The 15,293-nt window shown below is 43.7% G+C and overlaps 1 protein-coding gene across 1 annotated transcript in view; it reads right to left on the bottom strand.

Moving 5' to 3' along the window:
- FARSB (phenylalanyl-tRNA synthetase subunit beta) overlaps positions 1–15,293 on the bottom strand; it is a 42,574-nt gene that overhangs the window by 13,520 nt on the left and 13,761 nt on the right. The window contains exons 12-15 of the mRNA XM_081328821.1: positions 8,815–9,022; positions 8,333–8,413; positions 6,850–6,942; positions 5,593–5,710 (exon numbers count right to left, since the gene is read on the bottom strand). Coding sequence (XP_081184947.1) covers positions 5,593–5,710; positions 6,850–6,942; positions 8,333–8,413; positions 8,815–9,022 — 500 coding nt within the window. The remainder of the gene's footprint in view (positions 1–5,592; positions 5,711–6,849; positions 6,943–8,332; positions 8,414–8,814; positions 9,023–15,293) is intronic.

The following is a 15,293-nucleotide window of genomic DNA, read 5'->3' as shown; positions in this document are numbered from 1 at the left end:
CTCGGCAGGTCTCCGTTCCTCCTGCCGACCTTTGGGGAGGTTTGGGCGCCTCCCCAAACCTCCCCAAACCTCGGCAGGTCTCCGTTCCTCCTGCCGACCTTTGGGGAGGTTTGGGCGCCTCCCCAAACCTCGGCAGGTCTCCGTTCCTCCGCGCAGACCTGCCGACCTTTGGGGAGGTTTGGGCGCCTCCCCAAACGTCCCCAAACCTCGGCAGGTCTCCGTTCCTGTTTGGGGAGGTTTGGGCGCCTCCCCAAACCTCCCCAAACCTCGGCAGGTCTCCGTTCCTCCGCGCAGACCTGCCGACGTTTGGGGAGGTTTGGGCGCCTCCCCAAACCTCCCCAAACCTCGGCAGGTCTCCGTTCCTGTTTGGGGAGGTTTGGGCGCCTCCCCAAACCTCCCCAAACCTCGGCAGGTCTCCGTTCCTCCGCGCAGACCTGCCGACCTTTGGGGAGGTTTGGGCGCCTCCCCAAACGTCCCCAAACCTCGGCAGGTCTCCGTTCCTGTTTGGGGAGGTTTGGGCGCCTCCCCAAACCTCCCCAAACCTCGGCAGGTCTCCGTTCCTCCGCGCAGACCTGCCGACCTTTGGGGAGGTTTGGGCGCCTCCCCAAACGTCCCCAAACCTCGGCAGGTCTCCGTTCCTGTTTGGGGAGGTTTGGGCGCCTCCCCAAACGTCCCCAAACCTCGGCAGGTCTCCGTTCCTCCGCGCAGACCTGCCGACCTTTGGGGAGGTTTGGGCGCCTCCCCAAACGTCCCCAAACCTCGGCAGGTCTCCGTTCCTGTTTGGGGAGGTTTGGGCGCCTCCCCAAACGTCCCCAAACCTCGGCAGGTCTCCGTTCCTCCGCGCAGACCTGCCGACCTTTGGGGAGGTTTGGGCGCCTCCCCAAACGTCCCCAAACCTCGGCAGGTCTCCGTTCCTGTTTGGGGAGGTTTGGGCGCCTCCCCAAACCTCGGCAGGTCTCCGTTCCTCCGCGCAGACCTGCCGACCTTTGGGGAGGTTTGGGCGCCTCCCCAAACGTCCCCAAACCTCGGCAGGTCTCCGTTCCTGTTTGGGGAGGTTTGGGCGCCTCCCCAAACGTCCCCAAACCTCGGCAGGTCTCCGTTCCTCCGCGCAGACCTGCCGACGTTTGGGGAGGTTTGGGCGCCTCCCCAAACGTCCCCAAACCTCGGCAGGTCTCCGTTCCTGTTTGGGGAGGTTTGGGCGCCTCCCCAAACCTCCCCAAACCTCGGCAGGTCTCCGTTCCTCCGCGCAGACCTGCCGACCTTTGGGGAGGTTTGGGCGCCTCCCCAAACGTCCCCAAACCTCGGCAGGTCTCCGTTCCTCCACGCAGACCTGCCGACCTTTGGGGAGGTTTGGGCGCCTCCCCAAACGTCCCCAAACCTCGGCAGGTCTCCGTTCCTGTTTGGGGAGGTTTGGGCGCCTCCCCAAACCTCGGCAGGTCTCCGTTCCTCCGCGCAGACCTGCCGACCTTTGGGGAGGTTTGGGCGCCTCCCCAAACGTCCCCAAACCTCGGCAGGTCTCCGTTCCTGTTTGGGGAGGTTTGGGCGCCTCCCCAAACGTCCCCAAACCTCGGCAGGTCTCCGTTCCTCCGCGCAGACCTGCCGACGTTTGGGGAGGTTTGGGCGCCTCCCCAAACGTCCCCAAACCTCGGCAGGTCTCCGTTCCTGTTTGGGGAGGTTTGGGCGCCTCCCCAAACCTCCCCAAACCTCGGCAGGTCTCCGTTCCTCCGCGCAGACCTGCCGACCTTTGGGGAGGTTTGGGCGCCTCCCCAAACGTCCCCAAACCTCGGCAGGTCTCCGTTCCTGTTTGGGGAGGTTTGGGCGCCTCCCCAAACGTCCCCAAACCTCGGCAGGTCTCCGTTCCTCCGCGCAGACCTGCCGACCTTTGGGGAGGTTTGGGCGCCTCCCCAAACGTCCCCAAACCTCGGCAGGTCTCCGTTCCTGTTTGGGGAGGTTTGGGCGCCTCCCCAAACCTCCCCAAACCTCGGCAGGTCTCCGTTCCTCCGCGCAGACCTGCCGACCTTTGGGGAGGTTTGGGCGCCTCCCCAAACGTCCCCAAACCTCGGCAGGTCTCCGTTCCTGTTTGGGGAGGTTTGGGCGCCTCCCCAAACCTCGGCAGGTCTCCGTTCCTCCGCGCAGACCTGCCGACCTTTGGGGAGGTTTGGGCGCCTCCCCAAACGTCCCCAAACCTCGGCAGGTCTCCGTTCCTGTTTGGGGAGGTTTGGGCGCCTCCCCAAACGTCCCCAAACCTCGGCAGGTCTCCGTTCCTCCGCGCAGACCTGCCGACGTTTGGGGAGGTTTGGGCGCCTCCCCAAACGTCCCCAAACCTCGGCAGGTCTCCGTTCCTGTTTGGGGAGGTTTGGGCGCCTCCCCAAACCTCCCCAAACCTCGGCAGGTCTCCGTTCCTCCGCGCAGACCTGCCGACCTTTGGGGAGGTTTGGGCGCCTCCCCAAACGTCCCCAAACCTCGGCAGGTCTCCGTTCCTGTTTGGGGAGGTTTGGGCGCCTCCCCAAACGTCCCCAAACCTCGGCAGGTCTCCGTTCCTCCGCGCAGACCTGCCGACGTTTGGGGAGGTTTGGGGAGGCGCCCAAACCTCCCCAAAGGTCGGCAGGTCTGCGCGGAGGAACGGAGACCTGCCGAGGTTTGGGGAGGTTTGGGGAGGCGCCCAAACCTCCCCAAACAGGAACGGAGACCTGCCGAGGTTTGGGGAGGTTTGGGGAGGCGCCCAAACCTCCCCAAACGTCGGCAGGTCTGCGCGGAGGAACGGAGACCTGCCGAGGTTTGGGGAGGTTTGGGGAGGCGCCCAAACCTCCCCAAACAGGAACGGAGACCTGCCGAGGTTTGGGGACGTTTGGGGAGGCGCCCAAACCTCCCCAAAGGTCGGCAGGTCTGCGCGGAGGAACGGAGACCTGCCGAGGTTTGGGGAGGTTTGGGGAGGCGCCCAAACCTCCCCAAACAGGAACGGAGACCTGCCGAGGTTTGGGGACGTTTGGGGAGGCGCCCAAACCTCCCCAAAGGTCGGCAGGTCTGCGCGGAGGAACGGAGACCTGCCGAGGTTTGGGGAGGTTTGGGGAGGCGCCCAAACCTCCCCAAACAGGAACGGAGACCTGCCGAGGTTTGGGGAGGTTTGGGGAGGCGCCCAAACCTCCCCAAACGTCGGCAGGTCTGCGCGGAGGAACGGAGACCTGCCGAGGTTTGGGGAGGTTTGGGGAGGCGCCCAAACCTCCCCAAACAGGAACGGAGACCTGCCGAGGTTTGGGGACGTTTGGGGAGGCGCCCAAACCTCCCCAAAGGTCGGCACGTCTGCGCGGAGGAACGGAGACCTGCCGAGGTTTGGGGAGGTTTGGGGAGGCGCCCAAACCTCCCCAAACAGGAACGGAGACCTGCCGAGGTTTGGGGACGTTTGGGGAGGCGCCCAAACCTCCCCAAAGGTCGGCAGGTCTGCGCGGAGGAACGGAGACCTGCCGAGGTTTGGGGACGTTTGGGGAGGCGCCCAAACCTCCCCAAAGGTCGGCAGGTCTGCGCGGAGGAACGGAGACCTGCCGAGGTTTGGGGAGGCGCCCAAACCTCCCCAAACAGGAACGGAGACCTGCCGAGGTTTGGGGACGTTTGGGGAGGCGCCCAAACCTCCCCAAAGGTCGGCAGGTCTGCGCGGAGGAACGGAGACCTTCCGAGGTTTGGGGAGGTTTGGGGAGGCGCCCAAACCTCCCCAAACAGGAACGGAGACCTGCCGAGGTTTGGGGACGTTTGGGGAGGCGCCCAAACCTCCCCAAAGGTCGGCAGGTCTGCGCGGAGGAACGGAGACCTGCCGAGGTTTGGGGAGGTTTGGGGAGGCGCCCAAACCTCCCCAAAGGTCGGCAGGAGGAACGGAGACCTGCCGAGGTTTGGGGACGTTTGGGGAGGCGCCCAAACCTCCCCAAAGGTCGGCAGGAGGAACGGAGACCTGCCGAGGTTTGGGGACGTTTGGGGAGGCGCCCAAACCTCCCCAAAGGTCGGCAGGAGGAACGGAGACCTGCCGAGGTTTGGGGACGTTTGGGGAGGCGCCCAAACCTCCCCAAAGGTCGGCAGGAGGAACGGAGACCTGGGGAGGTTTGGGGAGGCGCCCAAACCTCCCCAAAGGTCGGCAGGAGGAACGGAGACCTGCCGAGGTTTGGGGAGGCGCCCAAACCTCCCCAAACGTCGGCAGGTCTGCGCGGAGGAACGGAGACCTGCCGAGGTTTGGGGAGGCGCCCAAACCTCCCCAAACGTCGGCAAGTCTCCGTTCCTCCGCGCCCTGCCTGCCTGCTTCTTTCCGCTGCGGAAAGAAGCAGGCAGGCAAGGCGCGGAGTTTGGGGAGGTGCGCGCGCACCTCCCCAAACCTCCCCAAACTTCGGCAGGTCTCGGACGGCGGTGGCTTGGGAGAGGTGCGGGCGATCCCGGAAGCACCAAAGCCTCGGCCGCGCACAAGTCCTCGGTAAGTTTTTTTGTTGACTGGAGTATAAGCCGAAGTGGAATTTTTCAGCCCAAAAAGTGGGCTGAAAAATTCGGCTTATACTCAAGTATATACGGTAATTGCCCCCAACAATCTGGGTCCTCATTTTACCTACCTCGGAAGGATGGAAGGCTGAGTCAACCTTGAGCCTGGTGGGATGCGAACCTGCACTAATTGCAGGCAGCTGGTGTTACTTAAGGAGGCATTAGCCCCCTGCTCCACCAAGGCTCTTTAGACTATCTATTAATGAAAAATATTTAAATCCAACTGACAGATGTTTACAGTGTTAAACAATAAAAATAAAACTGCCAATAAATCAGTTTAGCCAAAAGTAAACATTGGTGAAAACATTTGGAAATATGGTCCAGATTCTATTAAGTATGCTAATTAATAAAACTGTGATCGCTAACAAATGCCTTAGCTTTATCATTTTCAAAAGCAGAAGCAATGCTTTTGAGGATTTTAGAATATAAATTAAAAAAGAATAGTTTTTTCATACTACAGTATTGTAACAAGGATCTCAAAGCAATCAGTTAACATGTTTCCACAAATTAATCTTTTGTTAACCCAGAAATCTATGTGGCATGTGGTTAGTTTGTGTTAATCCAGACAGCTGAGATTTATTCAGTAAAGTATGATTTAGCATAACACAATCCAGGCTAAAAGTTCTACATCATCTAAGTTTCTTGAAATGGGAAAAAAGATAAAAAGTTTAAAGAAATATATTTTAACAAAAACTAGAGATATACAGTTTCTATATCCAAAACTGGCAAGGATGCTGGAGACCCACCAGGGCTATCCACTTTGCTTATCTCAACTGTTTTGAAAAAAGCCTCATTCTTTTGAATGCTAAGCATATGTGTCAGTTTAGGAAAATACATGTTAAAGATAAGAAGTTGTTCCAGAGATGACAAGTAGTTCAGGATGAGACCACGGCAAATATGCCAAAATTAGGCATTCCTCTTGCTGGGAGACTGCCTATGCTGAACATAATCACATTGAACACCGAAAGAGAAAAAACTGGTCTGGTAAGGATACCATAATCTTCTACCATGGATGCTACAGTTATGGTGAGCTAACTTATATCCCTGATATTTATACTAAATGAATGAACATTTTCTTACCCATGGTGGAATCTTTCACTACAATATCAGAAATTTCAAAGAGTTTCAGAGGTAAAGGCATCTTTTTATTAGCTGTAATAGTTTTCAAGAGTCCAGGCAGTAGTGTAGTCCGTGCTACCTATAGGACACATAAGGTGCTTGATAAATTATGCTTCCCTGAAAAGAAGAGCTGTTAGCATAGAATGGGATTTCAAATGGTTGTTGTTGGGGAAATAGGAAGAAAATTAAGTAAGTAAGTTGCTTTACCTATTTTGGTTAACTTAAAAGCAGGCTAAAAAAATCTAATAAACAAATATCTACATACAAATATCTACATACAGCCTTCCATCCTTCCAAGGTAGGTAAAATGAGGACCCAGATTGTTGGGGGCAATAAGCTGACTTTGTAATAATGCCGCTGGGGAGGGGGGCGAAAGCCCTAAATAAGCAGGCATATACATAGAATGAAGGCTATTGCTAAGCACATTGGTTTGTGCTTAAATTGTAAGCCGCCCTGAGTCTTCGGAGAAGGGCGGGATATAAATGGGATTAAAATAAAAATAAAAAAATAATTGGCCATAAATGCTTAATCCATATTTCTCCCCGAGTCAGCAGCAATTCTCATTCTTTATTATCTGTCAACAAAGCTCAGTATTGACAATATTGGCTCATGGAAAAATATTAATTTGCATATTAATACATATTAAATAAACTGGAAAATGGATAAAATTAAATTAATGAAAGATTTTTGCCTCGACAAGTCAGAACTATAAAAGTACTGAGAACAAAATTAGGCATGTTAATAGTTTCTACTTCAGAAAATCAATAAATAAGGTTGGGAAGAATGTGAAGGTGAATGCATCGTCTCAGTCATAACCTTGCCTGCTGGCCAGGCACATTATATATGGGTATTACACTCTAATATAATTTGAATGGGGTTTTTTTTGTTTTTCCCCCCTCAAGATGGCTTTTGCTATGCCAGCTTCAGGAAAGACCCAGCCTGATAAAGCTGAATGTTCCTGAAATTTAGAGGAATTTTGGTTCCAAAGCTGGAACCTTCCTCAAAATAGTTCCATTTTGAGATTCTACAATTGCTGACATAAACATTGCTGACGATAATTTTCTAACTTTGGAACTTCACAAAAGAAGAAAAAAAAACTGCGGTGGAAGATGTAACAGATGTACCCTTCCAGACAGGTGTGATTCCTTGGGAGTTTAAATCCAGCAAGCTATTTTATGGATAGGATTGCAACAATACCGAAACGCTTGTAGCCCTCACCTGAAATTCAGCTGTTTTGGGATTGGCTATGTGTACAGCTTTTGTTGCAGAAATATCAATCCCCAACTTACTAGCGATGTCTTCTTGGGAACACTGTATATGGGTAGAGGAAATCAATGTATTTAATCATGTTAAATTACAACTTAACTGCAAGAAGAAGAATTAAGAGACTAAAAAAAAAAGAAAGAAAGAAGGCCCAATCCTGAACAATGAGTTAATTTTCATGTTACGGAAAAACCTAATTTAGTAATATTTTATTGCTAAAATTATGCCCTTAAGGATTTTAATTATCATCGTTTAAAGAATAACAGGTTTTTTTAGCACATTAGATTTTTTTTTTAAAAAACTTAATCTGAAACCTTGCTGAAAAGATTGGGGCCCACATTATCAGTGCCGCTGGGCAATTACAAAACTCTTTCAGCATCATTCAGGTAGAAGCAAAGCCACTAGAATTTGGAACTTCAAACCTCCATTAGGGTTGTGCATGTGCATGCATGCATGCAGACTTATAAAATAACTCAGCCGTCATGTAAAATGATAGGCTTTAATAAGCTGAAGAGAGATGCGTTGTATACACACATGCTGCAAGTTGTTGTAAAACTTTATCTTCCATTTCTTATCGCAGATGAATTATCTGGAAGTATGTTAATGTTAACAAACACTGAGAAGTCTATCAGGGCAACTGTGGCTGTTTCAGTGCTGAAACTTAATTGAAACCAAGCAGTTTATTACTATAGTCTTCTTGAAGTTTCTTCAAAAAAGTCACATGCTTTGTTCAGAACAGATGAGGCTGCAAAGTGGCTTTCATCATTCTGAATACTCAGCTTGTGAATCCTTTAATCCAGGAGTCCCCAACCCCCTGTCCATGGCCCGTGATCCGCAGCATGCCAACAACTGGTCCGCACAAACAAGCAAAGCCCCATCCACCAGATGCAGGCAGCACACAAAACCATGCACTCTCTGGTCTGCGGAAAAACCTCTCTCCACAGAACCAGTTCTTGGTGCCTAAAAGGTTGGAGACCTGTGCTTTAATCTACTGATTCCTGCTGACATACATATTAGTATTTGCATTACAAATAAAGATACTGAAGTTGGTTTGAAAACTATTCTTTTTTCTATAAAGGTGACAATTCAACAGTGACCATAGTTGAAATTTTCAGATGTTGAAAATAGTGCAAGAAAACTTAACTCCCATTCTTTGGACATGCTGAAGCTAGCTTGCTCGTTTATCAACAACATTCTTCATAAAATAGGAACATTATTATATTTCCTTCTTGTGCCTCTAATTAGAGTAGACAAAATAAATCAGCGCAACAATCACATTTTACTATTAGTGTAGCATCATATATGAACTATATACTAGAGATAATAAGAAATCAAAGCTTCACAATTGTGGAGTGCTCCTGCAGTCTATCTTCTTTTAAGATGCAGTACGCTCTACTGAAATCTTACTTTCTAGAAACAGAATCTATTACACACATACCAGAGCAAAAGTGAGAGCTTCAGTAAATCCTGCTGCTGCCAAATCTTGCCTCAGAAGTTCTGTGAGTTTATTGAGTGGAAACTGGAAGAGAAAATAAAAATTCTTTTGGCTCAATGAATATCACAAATTTATGGAAATCACTGTTAGTTTACCCTTTTTCAAAAAGAAAAGAACAGAATAACACCAAACAGTTACATCTGGTTTCTGCAGAGGAAATGCAGTTCCCAATTAGAGATTGAATATATGGCCCCCAGGTTTAAATCCTGCCTTTCTGGAAGCCCATCCATTGCAGGTCTTTTGAATTTCTCAGATCAGTTAGGCATCTGTTTTGTATCCTTTCTATGGTAAACTCCCCTTGCTTCAAGCCAGGACAGAAACAGTTTTAATTCTTAAGACACAGTTTTCTTCTACAAACTCTTCTGGCATACCTCTAGCCTTTTAATTGACAATACAGACTGTTTACTTTAAGGGTGCAATCTTACTTGATTAGCTATGGTGTATGTTTTTGGAATAGTCATCTGAATGTTATTATAGCCATACGCTATTGCTGCATCTTCTATGATATCACATGCATGGATAATATCAGCTCGTGTAGGTGGGATTTCAACCTCTATATTGTTCCCATTCCCTATGACGTGTGACTTCAAACACATTCTAGTAAGCAGCTTTGCAAGGCTTGATGGTGTCTCACTAAAACAAAACACAAAAAGTGATTTTTAAAGAATGCTTTGAAAAAATTACGTACTTTCATTAGTAACTTATTATATAAATATAATAAAATAAAAATAAAATAAATAAAAATAAACTTTCAAGCCATTGTAATTCAACATAGCTAGATACCCTCATAAATCAAGCCTGGACATGAAATAAATGTTATCAGAGGTATAATACAAATCCTGATGAAGCTGAGCAAGGAATATGTTCGTTAGATGTTTTAATTAAAAATATACTGTTCTATTGCCTTCAAATCTTGGCATTTTCAGTGTATACAAAGTGGTCTCCACTTCCCAATCAAGTTACCATTTATACCTTAAATATAGAGCTAATAGAAAATCACCAACAGATGCATAAATGATTTGGTTTTTCTATTAATCCAAACTATGTTAATATGTCCTAGAAGTTGAGTTTTTAAAAATAATTGTTTTTTAAAAAGACAGAAAATAATACAAATTCAACCCAGAAAAAAAGAGAGAATAGAAAGTGCAAGACACACACACAAAAAAAAGGCGGGGGGGGGGGAATAAGAGAAAAGAAATATTTAAAGAAATCATCACTATTCATCCCAACAAATACAAACTTAGTGATTTTTCACTGTCTATAACAGACATGTCAAACTCGCGACGTCACATGATGTCACACAACAAATTGGAGCATTTTCGCCATTGCCGGCAATGGAGTGGGCATAGCTTCCGGATGATGCGTCCGGCCCATGGGCTGGCAGTTTGACACCCCTTGTCTATAAGGTTCTCTTCCTTTAACAATCCATCCTTATCCATATATAAATCAATAAATCATTAATATTTTAGTCCTACTGCTAACAAAAAGTACATAAAGGATTCCTAGAGTTTTATAGAAGCAGGTCTTATTTTAACTTTGGTCAAACAAACGTGCTTTGTACTCCTTCCTTTTGTTTCTAACAATCTTGATTTTTCATTTATTCAGATGTTTCATAGGATTTATATTACTTCACTTATTCCTTATGGATCTGAACGAGTTCTTTGAAGCTTTAGCAATCTCTTTTGTAAATGACAGATTGCATGACTGTAAGGAGTCGTTATCCAGATCACACTCTTGGGTTATTTCTACTTTAACTGTTATCTGCATCTTAAAATCCACATTTTTAAAAAGTTTTTCCAGAATTTTACCAATTTCTTTATATTCTATTATTTCTGCATCATATGAGGTTTGTTTTAGCTCTTCATCCTGTAGATCTTCCAAGGTATTCTCTTTCACATCTTCCCTTTGGGAAGCCGTCGAGAAAAGAATTCTTTTCAATTTACAAGTTCAAATTGAAAATTTAGATAAATAGTTTGATAAAATAGCAACGGTTCTAAATTAACCCAAAGATGATACTCAAAGACAAGCAATAACATCTAAACCAGATTCACAAAAGGACAGATTGGAATTTAATTTAATTTTATTATTTTTTTATTTTAATTCCATTTATATCCCGCCCCTCTCCGAAGACTCAGGGCGGCTTACAAGCTTAGCAGTAGCCTTCATTCTATGTATATGCCTGCTTATTAGGGCTTTCACACACCCAAGCGGCATTATTACAAAGTCAGCTTATTGCCCCCAACAATCTGGGTCCCCATTTTACCTACCTCGGAAGGATGGAAGGCTGAGTCAACCTTGAGCCTGGTGGGATGCGAACCTGCACTAATTGCAGGAAGACGTTTGCCTTGAAAACTGCAGGCTTGTTGGAAAAGGTTGAAAGGGGCAAGAAATGCTGAGGAGATATCTACAACAGAGACTTATGATTTTGAGGAATGAGATCCAATTGTTGGGAAAGATCCCGGTTAAAATTATTTTTTTAAGGAAAAGCTTTATTATTAAGAATCAAATGAGGATATTTGATCCTAGATGGACCAGAAATAACAATTGTGGTGTCCTAAAGATGTTTTTTCACAAGCCAGTTGGACTTCCATGTTTTTCTTTGAAGATGTTTAAATGCAGATGGAAAGGACAAAGGCCACTCTTTCGAAGATAGCAAAGTCCACATTTTGGACAGAGAGAAGAGCTGGTTTGAAAGATGGGTCAGAGGATGTCTATGTCAAAATTGAACAGCTCTTTCTCAACAGAGGGGGAGGGATCCGACATCATCTATCTGCAGTCCACAACACAATCTTTTCAACAGTTCCAAGAAGGCTCCACATCCATTTCCACTACTCAGGAGACCCTGAAGACACAGATAAACCTCCAGGTAGCTTTAACGACTCGCTAAAAGAATACAAATGTACCACTGTCTGCAGGAGTATAAATCTTTCCATTCCCCACCATCCAGTCATAGCTGAAGCAGCTTCTTGGATAAGAAGTGAAACATCTTCAAAGAAAAACAAGAAAGTCCAGTTGGCTCTTTGGGATATCTATGACCTAGATACTGAGAATCTCCATAGACAACAATTGTAGTGGTTTATGGTAGTTAGAAGCCACTGATTTTATGTGATATACAATAATATATTGCTAACAGAGGGCTTTGAAGTTTATATATATATTAGACAGATGTCAGGTCAAATTGGTTGGGTTGCAAGTGAGGAAACTATTATTCTTGAAATATATTTATTGGTATTCAACTAGGCGGGACAATCTATGTGTATGTGTCCCCCCTATTTTTTCCTTCATTCTTTTTTTTTAATGTCTTGTTTAGTTTTGCGCTGTTCTTGTATTTTTTTCTTTTTTGAGTTTATATTTTAACAGTGAATAAAATAAAAAAATTACTGCAAAAAAGGGTTCTTTTAAAAGCATATCAAGTGGAACAACTGATTGTCTTAGTCCTTAAAACCTTCCTGATAAAGTTTATTCTTTTAATCATATGATATACCCCTTTAGGAATTTAGTTGACTTAATTCAAAATTTGACAAAAATTCTTGCAAAGATTCTCAATGAACAAAGTCAATTTATAATTATTTTAATATTTACAAAAAGGAAGAAAGACCAATCTGGTTATTTACAACCAATTAGCTTATTAAATATTAACTATAAATTGTCTCTGCCAAATTCCTTTATAATAAATGTGTTGACTAAATGATCCAAATGAAGATACTTGCTAAGGAGCAAGACAGTTTTAAAACAGATCAATCAACTTTTGAGCAATGTATCATTTTAAATCTTCTGGCAGGAAAATGCTCCAACTGCCAAAGAAGAATTCTCTAGGCAGTTATTCATTCCATCCCTAAAGAGAGTTTGTGGAAGAAACTGACAGCTACATGTATAGATCACTTTGGCTGACTGTGATTTATGATTTATTAAATATTTATAATGCTTTATTTATTTCTATTCTACTCAATTCCCAAAGGGTCCAAACATCTTAGAATAAACCAAGGTACGTAAGATTAAAGCCAGGAAAAAAGGAAAACTATCACCAATCCTTGCAACAACCTAAGTGCTGTGTATGGAATAGAATAACATTCAGTTAAATTTTCTCCAAATGTTTTCTTGAAGAACTATCTTTTAATAACTCTTTGAATGCACATTAAGGAGAGGAGGTATGAAAAATTAAAATGCTTTTCTGAAAGGCCTCCAATCTATACTGAAATTTATTAGCCATTAAATTATTTCAATTCAAGATGCTAAAGCTTTTGCTATATAGTGCACAACTTTTCATCTACAAAGAAATACTGGTTTTTATAAGCAATTTGGTTGAAATTTATAAGAACTATGTTTTGCCATTACTCAATCTATGCAATGTGAATTTTATTAATGAAGGTATGTTTCTATAAGGTTCACATGAGAATTAGTTGCTTGAAATACTACTACAACTACTTTGGGGGATGAATGCTTGGTCCAGTTTATCTTCATAGAGAAGTTAGACTTGGACTACAGAATGAAGCTTTAACTACTGTTAAGGAGCCACTGATAGTATACTTTCTTTCCATTTTACATACAGGAGGATTTACATTAATGAATTTAATATCTAATTCTCAGAGATTTTGGAACTCAGTAACATCCCGTACCCCAGTCTTTCTCTCCACGGTTAGATTAAGCCATTGAGACAGTTTTGCAATCTTGCTGAGTTTTCAATTGTCTCACATTTGGCACTGAGTTAATATTTCCCTCTGCTTCATTTAATTGACCTGAAATATAGGTTAAACACTTTCTAGCAACAGATCAATCTCAGTTATGACTGCTGCCAGAAAATGCTGGGTTTGAATGTTTAAGCTGCAATGATTTATTGTTCATCTTTTGTTTATGTTTTCTTTTGATCTCTGACTATATATTCAATCGATCAGTAAATAAATATATGATAAAGATAAAGAATAGGTTTACTGGATTAGATCTGATAAACAGAGTGCCTGAAAAACTCTGTACTTAAATCTGTGTTACTGTCAAAAATGAGGCAAACATATATATCCCAAAATAACAAAGCAAACAAAAGGTCAAAAAAAGCCATGTCGTAATACAATGAAAGCAGTTGATTAAAAAATAGACAGAACAAAACATTGCCAAAGAATTTCAACAAGAAATCACTATTAGAGCACTACTTTCATGTATGCTTTATTTCCAGCATATTTTATCATATTCAGCCTATCCAACAACTAACCTTTATATAAATTTAAAACTATTCCATAATTCAGGCCTATTCATTTTATCCCATTCTAATGAATGGACAGGCTGGAAAGTCTTGCCCACACTCACTAGCAGCAACTAGTTCCAACAGACTAAGAATGAGGCATGGTCTTTATCACATAAAAAGTGAAATCTCACATCTCTCCCTCGTTAAAAGGAAGAGACTTTGTGATTTTACAAGACAGCAAGCAGATCTCCAGAGGATGGGAGAAGATCAAGAAGCTGTGTGCCAGGAAGGAGAGAAGGAGAAAGCTGAGATCATTCTCTTTTAACTACAAATTGAACTTTGGAACTTCCAGAAAAACAAAAAAGCACATCTAGGAAAATTGAAATCAGAAGGAAAATCTGATTAAAGACTCATTTGGCAAAAAACTAGACAATGATCTAATTGGAATGGCACCAATTTAATTTTGGTTTGTGTGCTATCATTTTTATATCTCTGCACAATTTAAGGTCCCTGACATTCTTGTCAATTTGAACTAAACTCTCAAATATCCTAGGCTAAAGAACCCTTAATAGCCTATTAACTTTTACTAGCAGAAGATTTGTGACACCTTGTGGTCTGCTACAATTCTTATATTTACGTTTATGTTTACATTTATACGTTTATATATTCTACCAAATTCCTTTTCTTGTTAACCTATCTTCTAATTTATTTTGACAGAGAACTCATACTTTCTTTTTCATATTTTCTCTTCAGTAATTGTTCTATTTTTACTTTCACAAGTTTCACTTTTTCTTCTTTTTCAACCATTTTTTCCCCTTCAGGATCTTCTCTTGGCATTAAAAGAAAATAGTTTTTCCTACGTTAGATTTTATATACACCTTTTATCTCTCACTAATTCTATATTGTATTATAAATAATCAAACCAATCATGCATTTAAATTTAGATTCTTTCCTTTGCTATGTGTACAAATGAGTAAAATGATGTTTAAATTCGAAATGGATTTTTTCTAAATAAATACTAAATAAATAAATAACATTCATTTAGATCTCGTTTCAGTCACACATATTCATTCGTGTGACCTAATTTAATCACTTTGTTCCTAGGATCACATCCTTTCAGAATATTGTGCAATTTTTCTCAAAACCCTGGTTCTTTCCTTGTCACCATTTAGTGGAATAAAAATACAACTATCAATAACCAATCAGTTCCCAAGTTTATACACTACCCATAATACTCCTAGATGCCAATTAATGCTTTCTGGGATATACTACCATTCTACTCATGCTTAAACATATACTTTTGATTGCATTAAGGCAGGGGTCTTCAAACTTGGCCCTTTTGTGACTTGTGGACTTCAACTCCCAGAATTCCTCAGCCAGCATGCCTGGCTGAGGAATTCTGGGAGTTGAAGTCCACAAGTCATAAAAGGGCCAAGTTTGAAGACCCCTGCATTAAGGTATCTGTCAACTGAATTCTATAAAATCAGACAATCTGTATTACAACTTTTTCCCCCCTCACATTCTCAGATACACAATGTATCAATCTTTTTTTCATTTTATTCATGCTGTTTACCATTTATCTGCCTTACAGTTCTTGCTGCAATCTTCTATACACCGAGATCATTGCCAGATGGGCCTCATAGATGGGCCTCTGCAATCCATCATGCTTTTGGCAAGCCAGCTTCATCATAGAAATTTTTTTAATAGATAAGTTATACATTAGGTCAC

This window comes from Vipera berus (assembly GCF_964194415.1).
Source record: "Vipera berus genome assembly, chromosome: 5".
In the NCBI taxonomy this organism is placed as follows: Eukaryota; Metazoa; Chordata; class Lepidosauria; order Squamata; family Viperidae; genus Vipera; species Vipera berus.
This window is presented reverse-complemented; position numbering and strand designations above follow the sequence as displayed.